The sequence below is a fragment of the Orycteropus afer genome, unplaced genomic scaffold, assembly GCF_000298275.1.
Source record: "Orycteropus afer afer isolate SDZICR_OR568_19922 unplaced genomic scaffold, OryAfe1.0 scaffold00222, whole genome shotgun sequence".
NCBI classification, from domain to species: Eukaryota; Metazoa; Chordata; class Mammalia; order Tubulidentata; family Orycteropodidae; genus Orycteropus; species Orycteropus afer.
In genome coordinates, this window is record NW_006921809.1 from 3,047,459 (window position 1) to 3,062,686 (window position 15,228).

General features: G+C 35.8%; 1 protein-coding gene across 1 annotated transcript in view; it reads left to right on the forward strand.

The window, feature by feature from the left end:
• SLC26A7 (solute carrier family 26 member 7) overlaps positions 1–15,228 on the forward strand; it is a 192,062-nt gene that overhangs the window by 43,073 nt on the left and 133,761 nt on the right. Inside the window, exon 3 of the mRNA XM_007948748.2 lies at positions 1,899–2,071. Within this exon, the coding sequence (XP_007946939.1) occupies positions 1,899–2,071 (173 nt within the window). The remainder of the gene's footprint in view (positions 1–1,898; positions 2,072–15,228) is intronic.

The following is a 15,228-nucleotide window of genomic DNA, read 5'->3' on the forward strand; positions in this document are numbered from 1 at the left end:
TGAGGAATGTTATCTGTTTACAAATAATGGGATTGAGGTGGCAGTGCTGGTATTTTAGGCCAGGTTTTGGGCCACAACCACCATGTTATTTTGAATCCACAGCACATCCTGCCTCTCTTATCCAGAAATATGAAAGGATTGCCTGTGTTGGGTTTCTATCCAGAGCTGTTTCTGATTGGCTCATGTCTCTCTAGAAGGAGCTCTGATGACATAGAATACTTGCTCCTCCAACCTACCTGTGCAAACCCTGTCTTTCAAGGTCTGGCCCAAATCCCACATCCAACAAGAATCTGTCCCAGATCCGTCCCTTCTGCTAGCCAGAAGGTCAGTGGTTCTAAGTCACCCACTGCTCCATGAGAGGAAGATAAGGCAATCCACTTCTGTAAAGATTTATAGCCTTAGAAACTCAATGGGGGTCACTATGAGTTGGAATCAACTTGACGGCAGTGGTTTTTCATGCCTTTCTCACCCTATACTGCTGAATGCTTGTGTTAGGGTGTCTGTATCTTGCATTAGGACATTTTTGCACAAAGTCTCATATATGAACTGGAGCAAGTCTTTAATGGGCTGAGGGAATTGTTTCACAATACTACAGATTGTCTCCTTAATCCTCCCTGTGGGAATCAGCATTTCCCAGTCTTGGTGACTTCATTCTCAGGTGTGCTGTGCCAATAAGGAAGGCATCAGGGCTCTGGACAGGAGAGGAGAACAAACTGAAAGTGGTCTTGCATTTGTGCAAGGCCATGACAGTTCCTGGGAAATATGATTGAACCTCATCTAATGACAGTAACAGAAATGGTTTGTTTAGTCTATTTAAGTGCTGCAGCATGTTGTTATACTATACTAAAGGTGTACTGTTTGATGTGATAAAAGATTCCTGGGTGCCCCAAACTGTTTCTATTTGACTATTAACCTAAAGGTTGGCAGTTCAAACCCACACAGTAGTCCCACAGAAGAAAGGCCTGGTGGTTTGTTTCTCTAAAGATCACAGCCAAGAATACCCACCCTATGGAGCAGTTCTACTCTTTAACACATGGGATCACCATGAGTCAAAATCAAATAGAAGGCAATGAGTTTTAGTACTGTGCAATCACAGAGGGTAGAAAAATAAAGTGTGGCTGGGAAGATCTGGGACGGATCCTTGTTGGATGTGGGATTTGCGCCAGACCTGGAAAGACAGGGTTTGCACAGGTAGGTTGGAGGAGCAAGTATTCCAGGCAAATACCTCTGCATATTTGAACTTACTGGGGTCTTTATATTTATCATCTCATTTATATTGCTTCAAATCCCCGACAGAAATGTATCATTGTCCCCATTCTATGGATGGGACAAGTTAGATTCAGAAAAGTATGTTAAGTTACATCATTGATAAATGCATGAATTGGATTCAAATCCAGACTGTGATCTTAATCACTCTCCTGAGAGAATTCTTTATGCCAGTCTGCACCAAACCAAACCAGTAAACCAAACCGAGTGCCATTCAGTTAATTCTGACTCATAGCAAGGGACAGAGTAGTACTGCCCCACAGGATTTTCAAGTCTGTAAATCTTTATGGTAGTAGACTGCCCTCATTGTTCCCCCACCAAGTGGCTGGTGGGTTTGGTTAGCAAGCTGAATACATTAGCCACTGCACCACCAGAGCACCTCTGCACATAGGTGGGAAAATGTATGGTCTGGAAAGGAATAACAAGGAGATAAGTGTGACTGTATGTTGAATGAAGTTGTATATATGTAGGCAGGTTTCTGTTTATTTGGTGCAGTATGGTAATGAGTAAGGATGCCAGGGAGAGTATTTCTAATACATGTATTTGGTTTGACAACATAGATTCAACTAAAATAACAATTTTTATTCAGTTTTCTTTTTCCTAATAGAAGATGCCTCTCTTCCCTTTTTTAGGTACCTTCGCTTTAACATCCTTAATATCAGCCAATGCAGTGGAACGGCTTGTCCCTCAGAGCAGCTGGAACCTCACCACAGAGAGTAACAAAAGTGTGCTGGGCTTATCTGAATTTGAGGTGCAAAGGATTGGCGTGGCTGCAGCAGTTTCCTTCTTGGGAGGAGTGATTCAGGTAAGTAATGCTGAGACTTGAGAATAAACAAAGGGGAAGGAACAGCAAAGCAAAAGTGATTTTGATTCTTATTTGTTCATTTGTCTCTCCAGATGAATAAAGTGCTGATGGGTTTTACCTTTACAGAAACACTGCCTACTAAGTGAATGATTTAGAATTAAACGTTGAAGTTATGGGGAGACAGTGTTTGACTCTCTAAGAAAAGGCTTCCATGTAAGGCACTCGAGCAGTTCTTAGCCTTACAATGACCCTTCAGAATGTTATGGGAGAAATTCCTACAATGGGAAGATGTGATTAGATTTCTAGGATCGGAACCAATTTCAGAAGTGTCTGGTGGTGCAAATGGCTAACGCACTTGGATGCTAACTGAAAGGGTTGGAGGTTTGTGGTGCCTTGAAAGAAGGGTCTAACAGTCTACAACCAAAATATCAGCCATTGAAAACCCCATGGTATATCATTCAACCCTGACACACATGGGTTGCCATAGGTCAGAATCAACTTAATGGCAACTGGTTAACCAATTTTAAGATTTTATGACTTCACTATGTACGTCAGTAATGGGTGACCCTTACATTTGTGCCATAGACTTAGTGGTTTGAAGTCTTTGCCCCTTTCCATATCACACATGTGTGTTATTGATAGGTTCACTGTAGTCTTTCTAGTTCTTTAAACTGTCAGAATCTCTAATTTGCTATTTTTAAACATTTGCCACTTTAAAAATTAGATAATTAAGAAGTAAGTATAAACTAAAAGTAACCAAGTTCTGAATATTAGAGCATAAATGTTCCTTTTGATCACCTTTTATGCTGACTGCCTCATTTTTGACTGAATTATGTGTAAGTAACCTTCCTGGATGGCTGTGTTCTGAGGTGGTTGATGTGGTATTTTACAGCGTACCATTATTTATAGGGTCAAAGATTGCATAAATTCCCAGAGGGGAGAAAGTAATTGATGACTGCCTGGAACTGAATGAGAGGAAGAATAGATGTGACTTAAAAGGAAGGCAACATTAAAAAGTCCCTAAAGTTACATTGCCTTCTAGCTATGTTAAAAGGAATGAAGAATTATGGATGTCAGCACAAAATAAGAATAAGTCAAGTATTCATTGTTCTTTAGACAAATAGTCTGAGTGGCAGCTTTGCCTAGGAAATTGATTAGACTAGAAGACCTAGTGGATATTTTCTATGAGTGTTACCTGTGCTTTGATGAAATAAAAACTAGTGTTCTGAGTGTCTGGTCACCCTCGCTATATTTTTAAAAGCATGGATGTCAGCATATTCTCAGATATGCATGGGTGCAGACTCAATGCCTTTTTCTCCTTCCTTTGGCTTGTGTGATACCCTCTAAGAGATGTGGCTGCTGTCACCATCTCAGAAATAAGCTGCCATGTGAACTGATGTTCAGACAAGGATATATTGCTTTTGATTTGGTATACATTTTCCTTAACTTCTGTTCATTGAATATAAAAATCTCTATTCTAAAACAGTACAGACAATATTGCTACTCCCTTGGTTTAATTATTTTCCATTCCAATTCCTCTCTGAATTTACAGTTTTTATTAGTTTTAGACTTTCTGTTATTCTCTAAAGCATGGAACAAATAGTTTTAGGTGTTTATTAGTATTTTAAAAAATCTAAGCAAATAATTAATTAGCAAGAAGACCCCGCAACCCTCTGCTCAGTATCATTTTAATCATTTTCCATACATTTAAAACAATCTTCAGATATTTTGTTGCTGTCTAGCATATTTCAATTAAGAATTTAAATGACAAATTTAAATTTAAATTTGAATTAAGAATTTAAAGTAGGTAAGTAAAAGCCAGGATTCTAAGAACATAAATAAATAAATAAATAAACACATTCATTTTCTGAAAGGAAACCCCCTACAGTCACAACACAGGATATTATTAAAGATAATAAAAAAAATATTTGGTTTTCATGGCATTTGATGACATGTTAAATCGGATCCAGCTAGCTGCATGTTTTATCTTAGAACTTTATCAAACATCTCCTTGCCTTTGTTGTTAACTCTGGTCCTGGATACGTGACCTATTGTAGCCAATTTTCCAACAGAGGGCTGGACTTTATTGGACCTCCAAATTCACTTCCACGTTAACTAGAACATGAGGGCCTTTTGCATCATTGGAATCCAGGTGCTCTGCCATTTGTCCTTTTCTGCTTTAGATTTGAAATCCACTAAATATGATGGCAGTGTCAAAGCATACAGTGTCTACAAACACAGGAGGTATTTGTCTCTTTGTTGTATTTTGCTTTATATATTATTCATTTACAAGTTGATTTTTCTTTTCCCCCTTAATGACACAACCAATTGAATTTTCTAGATTAATGAAATGATATTAATATATCTGAAACACTTATGTCTGATCTGATTTCGAGAATGTGTTAGAATCAGAAATCCTTTCAGCTGCAAGTAACAGAACACGACTACCAGAAGCTTAAACCACCAAAAAAGCATTTATTGCTGACTTTTATCACAGGAAGTCTTAGAAACAGGGTTCTTGTGGGTCTTCAGTATCTGGCAACCCGTTCAGTGATGAACTGATCTTCTTTCTTTTATTAGATAGTCAGACCTTGTGACTTATCAGTATATTTCCATTCATGTCTTTACTTATGGTAGTTCAGAAATGAACTTTTGTTTGTCTATTTTTTTCCCACACAACTCTTTCCCCAATTTTTCACCTGACCTATATTCCTTAACATTGTTTTAATAATCTAGTATGTCTATCTCTTGAAATTCATGTTGTCTTCTATAATTTTTAGAAACAAGTATGGCATAAAATGATAAAGGAATTGGAATTTAATTAAGATGCATACTTAGGGCAAACTCCCTTCATAACATAATATTTCTGATTTTACTTAGCAAATTTACCTTATTTTGCCTTTCTTCCAACTTTTTCTATGTCTATAAAATTTCATTTGTTTCCTTTTCTATTGAACACATTATTTATATTAGATTCTTGAGAGTATGAACCTTTATCAGTTATAGAGCCTTCATTACATTTAGCATAGGACTCTGCACAGTAAAAAAAATGAATTATCAATTCAGAAATCTGAAAAATTTGAAGGCACAGATATCATACCAGTTACTATTTCTGATATTTTAAAAATTAACTGACATTTAAAAATTTTAATTATTTAATTTATTTGTTGATTTTATTATTTGAATATGTTAAGCATTAATACAGTTCTAAAAGAGGACTTTGTAAAAAAAAAACAAAAAACACACACTTAGGGTAATGTCACCCTTCCCCCTCATTTTCCAATCCATTCCACCCTATATGTACCCAACTCTGTAGGTAAACGATCTCATTCATTTCTGATTTGTACTTCTGTGTTTTCCTTTTGCAAAATGAGAATATACCTGCATATTTTTTTATTTGCCTTTCTTTTTTGCATGAAGGTTATATATCTACTCCTCACTTATTGACATGATTAGGTTCCAAAGACCAGGTCATTATGCAAAAATGGAGGATGACTACATCAGATCACAAAATGGAGGTTGACTACATCATTACATAACTGCCAATCACTGAGAATCATGGCCCAGACAAGTGACATATAACCTTAATCATCATAGCCAGCATTACTCTTGCCTTACACCTTAGCATTCATTAGTGCCAAATGTAGGTCGTTAATTTGCAAAATAGTCAGATAGTAGATCTTTTACTATTGCTGTAAATGTGAAATATCAAATAATGAGATAGTTGATAAGTGAGGAGTGGGTGTGTTCTTTTGCACTTTGTTCTTTTCACTTAACAGTGTATCCTGGAAACCACTGCATGTCACTTCATAGACATATTCCTAATGTTTTTTTTTAGAGCTGTATACTACTCAGTTGTCTGGCTGTGCTATAGCTTATTCAGTACATTGCCTGTATTTTTCAATTGCAAACAGTGCTATTATGTATGTGCATATGTACTTTCATATTGTTGTAATGTATAGTCAAGGTAAATTTATAGAATGGTATTGCTGGATCAAAGGGTAAGTAAGCACATATGTGGATTTATTAGTGATAATTCCATTACAAAAAAGTTGAAGCAATTTGCATTTCCACTATCAATGGACATGAATGGCTATATCTCACATCCCTACCAACAGACTGTATTGTCAAACTTTTAAATTTTATCCAATCTAATAGGTAAAAAAGGGAATTCAATGGTAGTTTTAATTTGCATTTCTTAAATTTGAGTGAGATTGAATATCTTTTCATATGGTTACAGACCATTGTGTATCAATTTTGTGAACTGTCTTGCATATATATTGTTTCCTCCTTTTTCTGTCTGAGTTTTGGTCCTTTCCCCCTATAATTTTAAGAGTTCTTTATATATTATACCAAATAGATAACCAAAACTCCAAACTCACTGCCATTGAATCAGATCCTACTCATAGCGACCCCTCCCCTCCTTGGGTTTCCCAGTCGGTATCACTACGGAAGTAGATTGCCTAATCTTCCTTCCGAGGACTGGTTGGTGGGTTTGAACTGCCAGCCATCTGGTTAGCAGTCACATACCTTAAGCATTACTCCACCAGAGCTCCTGTATTATAAGCAGTAGTCCTTTATCTGTGATTTATATTGCAAACATTTCCAAAAAGTTTTTTTTTTAACTTCGTTTATAATTATTTTTACCTTGCAAATTCTTTTAACATAGTAAAATTTATCAAAAACTTCTTGTATTGTCCCTAGGTGTTTTGAGTCAGTGTTAGAAATCTCTACCTTATACTGAGTTGAGAAAGGAATTCACCTGTATTTTTTTCTAGTATTCTTATGGCTTCTTTCACTTTTTTCTTTTTTCAAATTTAGTCTCCTGATCAGTGTGACATTTATTCTTTTACACAATGTGAGATATGCATCTAAGTTTATCATTTTTCCAAGTGGCTGCCCAAATGTGCCTGCAACAGTTATGAAGAAGTCCATCTTTGCTTCCACAATTTGAGATGGCATTTTTATCATATATTAAATTTTCACATGTACCTAGATCCATTTCAAGACTTTCCATTCTTTTCTGCTGGTGTGCGTCTATTCTTGTGGCAGTAGCATCCTGTTTTGTAGTATAGTTTAATGTCTGGTAGGACTAGTAATCTCCCTTTGTAATTTTCACTTTTTAATGTTTTCCTAGCTATTCTTTGTTTTTTTTTTTTGTGGACCTGATAATCAACTTGTCTAGTTCTATAAAAAGAACATATTGATATTTTTATTGGTAATGTGTTAAATTTAGAAATTGACTTAGGAAGAATTGACGTAATTTTGGCTTTCAGTTGTTCTGTACAACAACAGAAGATGCCTTTCTTTTGTTCAAGTCTAATTTTGTGTCTTTCAGAAGACTTAAAAAAAATTCCTGAGAGGTTTTGCTATTTTTCTCTACCATTTTGTTCTCTAGCTTGTTATTGTTTGTGGATAAGAAAACTATTGATTTTTTGTGTGCTAATTTTATATCTAGTTACCTTGCAGAATTATCTTATTATTTGAATAATTTTATCATTCATTGATTTGCTAATATTTCCCAGAAATATCTTTACTTCTTTACAAATAAATATGAGTGTCTTGTCCAATTGCATTAAGTAATACTGCTAATATAATGTTCAATAATAGCAGAAATTGTGGGTATCTTTGCCATTTCTTGAGCTGACTCACAATGCCTTTAGTGTCTCCATTAACATGATAGTCTAAAAATTAAAGTTTATGGATTTTATCATGTTAAGAAAGTATTGTTTTCTCCTTTTGTAAGTGTTTTTTCAATGGAAACTAGACAGTGTTAAATATTGCTGAGTTCTTTTTCAGCATCCAGAGCAATAATCAAGTAGTTTTTTTTCCTTTTAAGTCTGTTACAAGATACTTTATATTAATGGATTTATTACTATTGAGCCAACATTAAATTACTGGACTAAATCTCACTTTGTCATGGCATAGTTTATACTTAATGGTGTTAGATTCTGCTTATTAGTTTTTTATTTACTACTTAGGCATGGTTATTCTTCAGTGGTATTGATTGGGCTACAGTTTTCTTTTCTTTTTCTTTTTTTTGTCTCTTTACCAGGTCTAGGTATCAATGTTTTACTTACTTTTTAACCTTCATTTCCAGTGCTCTGGAGCAATGGATAACATGTTTGGATCATCTAGTCTTCAAAGATTTTGTAGAATTTCACTTTGAAGTAATCTGTAGCCTAGTGCATTTTTTAGTGAAGTAATTTCTTGATAATGTTCTCTGTTTATTTTACACAGCTTGGTCCATTTAAGCATTTGATCTCTAATATAGTCAAATCTGATAATATGTATTTCCCTCTGGAAAATTTTCCTTTTTATCTAGCTTTTCAAATTTATTTGCATATAAACCAAACTCACTGCCCTGGAGTCGTTCCTGACTCATAGCGACCACTCCTTGGGTTTCTGAGGCAGTATTTCTATGGAAGTAGATTGCACAATCTTCCTCCCAAGAAGTGGCTGGTGGCTTAGAACTGCCAGCCTTCTGGTTAGCAGTCAAATGCCTTAGGAAGGTATTCAAAATAATCTCTTATGACTTTTTAAAAACTTTCAATGATTTTCCCCGTTATTTATTTTTATTTGTACTTTTAAAATTTTTACTTGACCATGTTAGCTGGTGGTTTCCCTATTTTGATAATTCAAAAAAAAAAATCTATTTTGAAATATTCATTAAATTTTTTTTTTTCTGTTCTGTTCCCTTGCTTTTATCTTTATGATTTCCTTCCTCTGGCTATTTTGTATTTACCTTGTTATCCTTTTTCTAGTTTTTGATATGAGAATTTAATTCATGTATTAGCATTTTTCATTTTTATTGATAAGAATGTTAAATGTTAAAACTTTTCTTATGCTTATTGCTTGAAGTGTATCCCAGAGATTCTTATGTATAATGTCTTATTATCAATATTTTTAAGAAATTCTGTGATTTCAGTTTATATTTCCCCTTTTGCCCAATCATTATTTTATGGAATTTTTTTTTTTTTTAATTTCCAGGTAGATAAGCCTTTTTCTTTTCAATTTTGTTAATAATTTCTAGTTTTATTTCATTGTGGTCAGAAAGTATTGTTTCTAATATTTCCATATTACTTAATTTACTAATGTTTTTCTTGTGGACTAATGTATGATCAATTTTTATGAATTTTTCATGGACATTTTGGGGAGGAAAGGTATAGTCTCTATTATCAGAATGAAAAGATAATATATAATAAAAAATTCTGCTTTAATTATTATGTTGATAAGTCTTCAGTAGTCTTACTCATTTTTTTCCTACTTGATTTTTCTTGCACTGAGAATAGTGAATGCATTACTGTAGGCTACCTTCACCAGAATAAACAGACTTTGCCTTTCAGCGGTTTGATTACCTTTTCAGTGAGCTGTAGTGTGTGTGTATGTATGTGTGTGTGTTAAACATAAATGCATGCAAATGTCTTTCATTCATCATCATTTAGGCAAAATAAATGATCCCTGCCTCTCTTCCCCCTTACCATTTTATTTATATCACTAGTAAAATAAAATGTACTTATATAATGACAATGATGTGATGTGATAATGTCTGTGTTGTACATTAGACTATGGTCCTTTTCAAACAGTTTTGTTAAGGTATAATTGACATACAATAACTTGCACATGTTTAGAGCAGTCCCTGAGAGGTGCAAATGGTTAAGTGGTTAACTACTAGCCAAAAGGTTGGTAGTTTGAACCCAGCCAGAGGCTCCATAGAAGACTGGACTGGCAGTCTGTTTCTGAAAGATCACATCCTTGAAAACCCTGTGGAGTCATTTTGCTCTGCACATATATGGTTGTCGTGAGTCAAAAGCAACTCAGTGACAACTAACAATAAAAATGTAAAGTGATAGGTTTTATCTCTCTCTCTCACACACACAGAGTCTCTCCCTCTTTGTCTCTCTCTAATGAATGTAATAAAATTAGAAATATAACATTCTCTCTATATGTATGTGTTGTGTGTACATGCATGAAATTATCACCACAATCAAGATAGTGAAAATATCTATAACTCACCAAAATTTTGCCTTGTCCATTTGGAATCTCTCCTTCCACCCTGTTAGGTTCTCTTCAACTCCCACCTCCAGTCCCCGGCAACCACTCATCTGCTTTCTGACACGATAGATTAGTTTGCATTTTCTAAAGTTTTATATAAATGAGCTCACTGTACTATGTTTTTGTCTGGTTTATTTCACTCAGCATAATTTTATTGTTGTTGTTGTTATCTTCTAGTTCCACTGTATTAATTTTATAACATGATAGAAACCCTTATTACTAGGACTAATACAATTTCTGATTGTTGCTAAGACAGTGACTAACCTGGGGACTTTTTGTTTCTCTTTCTGTCTTCTATTTTTAAGGCAAGTTGCTTCCTTCATGTTACAAAGAAAGTCTTTCAAATATAACTGATGCAGTTTTGTAATTTCAGTGTTACTTTTCAAAAAAAGATAATTCTCTAGCTAAAATAAAATAGCAGCCAAGAAGGGAATTGCTTTCTCATTCACAGAAATGAAGTGTTAACTTCAAGTCACGGTGGAATCATTTAAACTGCAGTAACAACAAACATTTCTGTGTAAAAGAGGGCCATTCAGTAAGGGTCAAGACATCTTTAAAGCCTTTGTTCTTCCTGTAGCTTTTATTGTTTTTCATGGTGAGCACTCTGCCCATTCCCTTTTCCAAGAACTCGGTGGTGGGACCTGCGATTGTCCCTTGCCCATTTCCATCTGTAAGTTTTCCTAAGCTCTACTTTTCTGAAGCAACCACAAGATTTCTGCCCTGGAGAACAAGCGGATATAAGGCTCCTTTGAAGGACAGTTGCACAAGCTTAAGGTGACACCCCGGGGTGGGGTGTTGAGTGACAGAGCCTTGTATTATTGTTCTGGTGGATTCTGAAGCACAGTCTTATTGTTTCAAGGAGGGTGAAAAACAGACTTAAGTAAGAAATTCTCCATTTATTTTTGGTTTTGTAGTTAACTTTTGGAATGTATTAAATAATAGGATAATGAATATAAAAAGGACTTAAGATGTGAACTAGTTTACTCTGCCCATTCGACATGTTATGTAAAGGACAGTCTAAAATATTTTATGATCATGTTTCACTATCTCATAGCCATTACAATCAGGAAGTTATTACCCTACTTAATCTAATTTTTTCCTGCTGTGGTTTGTACTTGGTGAAGTTAAGAATGAATGTAATAAAATTAGAAATATAACATTCTTCAAATTATAAAAATGAAAATTCCTCATGGATGAATGGATGGATGGAGATCTGTAGACACAGATGAAGGATGATAAAAACAAGTTGCCATTAAGCTGACTCCTAACTCATGGTGATGCCATGTGTGTCAGAATAGAACTACATGCCATAGGGTTTTTAGTGGTGGATTTTTTAGAAGTAGGTCACCAGGCCTTTCTTCTGAGGCAACTCTGAGGGCACTCGAACATCCCACCTTTCTGTTAGCAGCCAAGTGCATTACCAGGGCCTCGTATGGATGAAGATACTGAAAAGGTAAAGTGAGTTACTTAGAATCTCAATTGGGAATGGGCACAGAATAGGAGTTGGACTCAAGTATGGTCTCTTAAGTACTATGATATATAGCTTTCTAAATTAAAATTGAGAAAGAAAGCAACTTCTAGTGCCAGGCATTATGTGAATTCTTTCCTTAATTTTACCTCTGGTGATGCAGTGGCTGAGGCATTTGGCCGCTAACCAAAAGGCTGGTGATTTGAACTCACCATCTAGCTGGTGATATGCAAAAGATGTGGTAATCTGCTTCTGTAAAGATTTACAGCCTAGAAAACCCTAAGAAACAGTCCTACTCTTTACTATAGGGTCACCATGAGTTGGAATCGACTTGATGGCAGTAGTTTTGTTTTGTTTTGTTTTGTTTTGAAATAACAGCAGCAGTCTCTGCCTTAGCCATATCTCCTATGGTAGTGTGATGGTTCCTGTCAATCTTTTGGCCTTGAAGGTCCTTTCCCACGCTACTTGTATGACTCCTCCTTGTCCTTCAAGACTCAGCTCAAATATAACATCTCACAGAAACCTACTCTAACATCTTTGACCATGTTATAATTTCTCCCACATGCTCCCAGGGGACACTGTTCATGGCCTACATTAGAAGACTTCTCAGTCTACCAGGAAATACTTTTTTTTACATAGTTGTCTCTCCTTGTAGATTGTGAGTATGTAATGGAAAGAGACAGGTTATAGTCCCAGCAGCTAGTACTTAGTAAATAGGAGTTGAATACATTGAATAGGAAAAAGTTATCTAAATGTCAGTGCATCTCTGTATCGAATAACTGAAATTAAGATTGTTTTCTCTTTTAGCTTTTCAGATTTACCACTGTCTCCTTATACTCCCTTTCCCTACAACCAGGATATAAGAAATGGGTCTATATCTGTTTAAACTGTAACACAATTCCTAATGAAAAAAAGAGTAAGAAAACTTAGGCTTTTGTAATTTGGTCATGGATTTTGTCAGATCTATGCAGCTGAAATGTGGAAGGACCTAATTAATGAACTCTTCTACTTTTTCCCACAAATGTTCCCCCCTTCCATGAAACATAAAAACAGCTATTCCTTCAACTCCCAACTCTCCCATATCTTTTAATAAGACAGAAGAGTCAAATGCCATCCAACCTAGAAGATCAGACTCTCGCTGTATCTTGTATCAGGGCTAGTTTATTTATTTATTTATTTTTGAAATGTCTAAGAACTGAAAAAGATTATGGTATCTTCTTCACCCACATACTTCCAAATAAAAAGAAGTATTTCTGACATATTCCACAGGAAAAAAAAATCAAATTAAAAATGTTTGTTCTCATAAATGGAGTACTCCCATGGGGTGTACCACTCTGCTCTCCATGCCTGTCTAGTTTGGGTTCTTTTGACCTTTTTCTTTTAGATGTGCCTTGTACAATAACCTTTTAAATGATCATCCCTTCCATAGTCTATCATCAGATAAATCCCACCATGCACAGCTCTGATTTTTGTGCAGATGTGCAGCATATTTCTTGGGAAAATTAGACGTTTAATAAATGTATGGGCAAATGATGTCACTACTTTTAAGGTGGTCCATGTTCTGATTTCAAAATGTCTTGCTTTATTTTCGATTGGTCCTTTTTGGGTAGATGTGTTACTTTTAAGCTAGCAACTCTTTATCTTCTGAAAATATTCCATGTTTTCCTGATTTGTACTAATACTCATACTTGCCTCTTTCTGGAATGTTTTCTAGTAGTTTCTTTCCCTAGAGTTCTTCTGTAAGTGTCAAGACAAAGGGTTAACCCTATCCAGTAGTATTTCCTTCTCTCTCTGAAATTAGTGGCACTTGTCCTATTCCTTATACTTGCATGCTGGTCTTGGTGTGACTATTTGCACACATGCAATACCTCTCAAACGAAGCACTCTGGTACTCCTCTGTATGGGCCCTCTTTATCCTCCAAGTCCACGTATGCAGAACTCAGGGTTTCTTTATGTACATGACACTCATTAGATTTACCCAAGGATTCTGTTGCAGAAGTGGAGGAGGTTTATATATATATAAATTTTAAAAAATTTTAAAAGACAACTATCTGGCCAACTAACTGGAAGAGATCCACATTTGTACCCATTCCAAAGAGGTGATCCCACAGAATATGGAAATTATTGAACAATATAATTGATATCACACACAAGTAAAATCTTACTGAAGATAATTAAAAAATGGTTGCAGCAGTATATTGACAGAGAATGTCTAGAAATGCAAGCTGGATTCAGAAGAGGATGTGGAGCAAGGGATGTCATAGCTGATGTCAGATGGATCTTGGCTCAAAGCAGAGAATACCAGAAAAATGTTTACTTGTGTTTTACTGACTATGCAAAGGCATTTGATTGTGTGGATCATGAAAAACTGTGGATAACATTGAGAAGAATAGGAATTCTAGAACATTTAATTGTACTCATGAGAAACCTGACCATAGACTAGGAGGCTGTCTTTCAAACAGAACAAGGGGATACTGCATGGTTTAAAATCAGGAAGGGAGTGCATCAGGATTGTATCCTTTCACCACACTTATTCAATCTGCGTGCTGAGCAAATAATCTGAGGAGCTGGATTATATGAAGAGCATGGCATCAGGATTGGAGGAAGGCTTATTAACAACCTGCAATATGCAGATGACACAACTTGGCTTGCTGAAAGTGAGGATGACTTGAAACACTTACTGATGAAGATTAAAGACTACAGTCTGCAGTATGGATTATACCTCAATATAAAGAAAACAAAAATCCTCACAACTGGATCAATAAGCAGCATCATGATAGATGGAGAAAAGAATGCAGTTGTCAAAGACTTCATATTACTTGGTTCTATAGTCAATGCCAATGGAAACAGCAGTCAAGACATCAAATGATGTATTGCATTGGGCAAATCTGTTGCAAAAGCCCTCTTTCAAGAGCTGAAAAGCAAACATATCTCCTTGAAGACTAAGATGTGCCTAATCCAAGCCATGGTATTTTCATTCACCTCCTGTGCATGTGAGAGCTGGACAATGAATAAGGAAAACCGGAGTTGATGCTTCTGAGTTGTGGTTTTGGTGAAGAATGATGAAAGTACCATGGACTGCTAAAAGAACTAACAAATCTGTCCTGGAGGAAGTGCAGCCGGAATGCTTCTTGGAAGTGAGGATGGCCAGACTTCGTCTCACCTACTTTGGTCATGTTGTCTGAAAGGACTACTCTCTGGAGAAGGATGTCATGCTTGGTAAAGTGGAGGGTCAATGAAAGAGGGGAAGGCCCTCGAAGAGATGGATTGACGCAGTGGCTTCAGCAACAGGCTCAAGTATAGTAGGTATCATGCAGCTGTCACAGGACCAATGTTTCATTCCGTTGTGCATAAGGTCTGTATGAGTCAGAGATGACTCAATGACACATAACAACAACAACAATAATTTAATGAAATTTTAGTGTCAACACAATTTTAGATTTACAGAAAAGTTGTGAAGATAACACAGGTTTTTTTTCCATGAGCCCCACACCCAATTCCCCCTTGATTAATGTCTTACATTAGTATGAAATGCTTGTCACAATTAGTGAACCAGATTAATGCATTATTACTAATTAAAGCCCATATTTTGTATTCAGGAGCTCTGGTGGCGTAGTGCCTAAGGCATTTGACT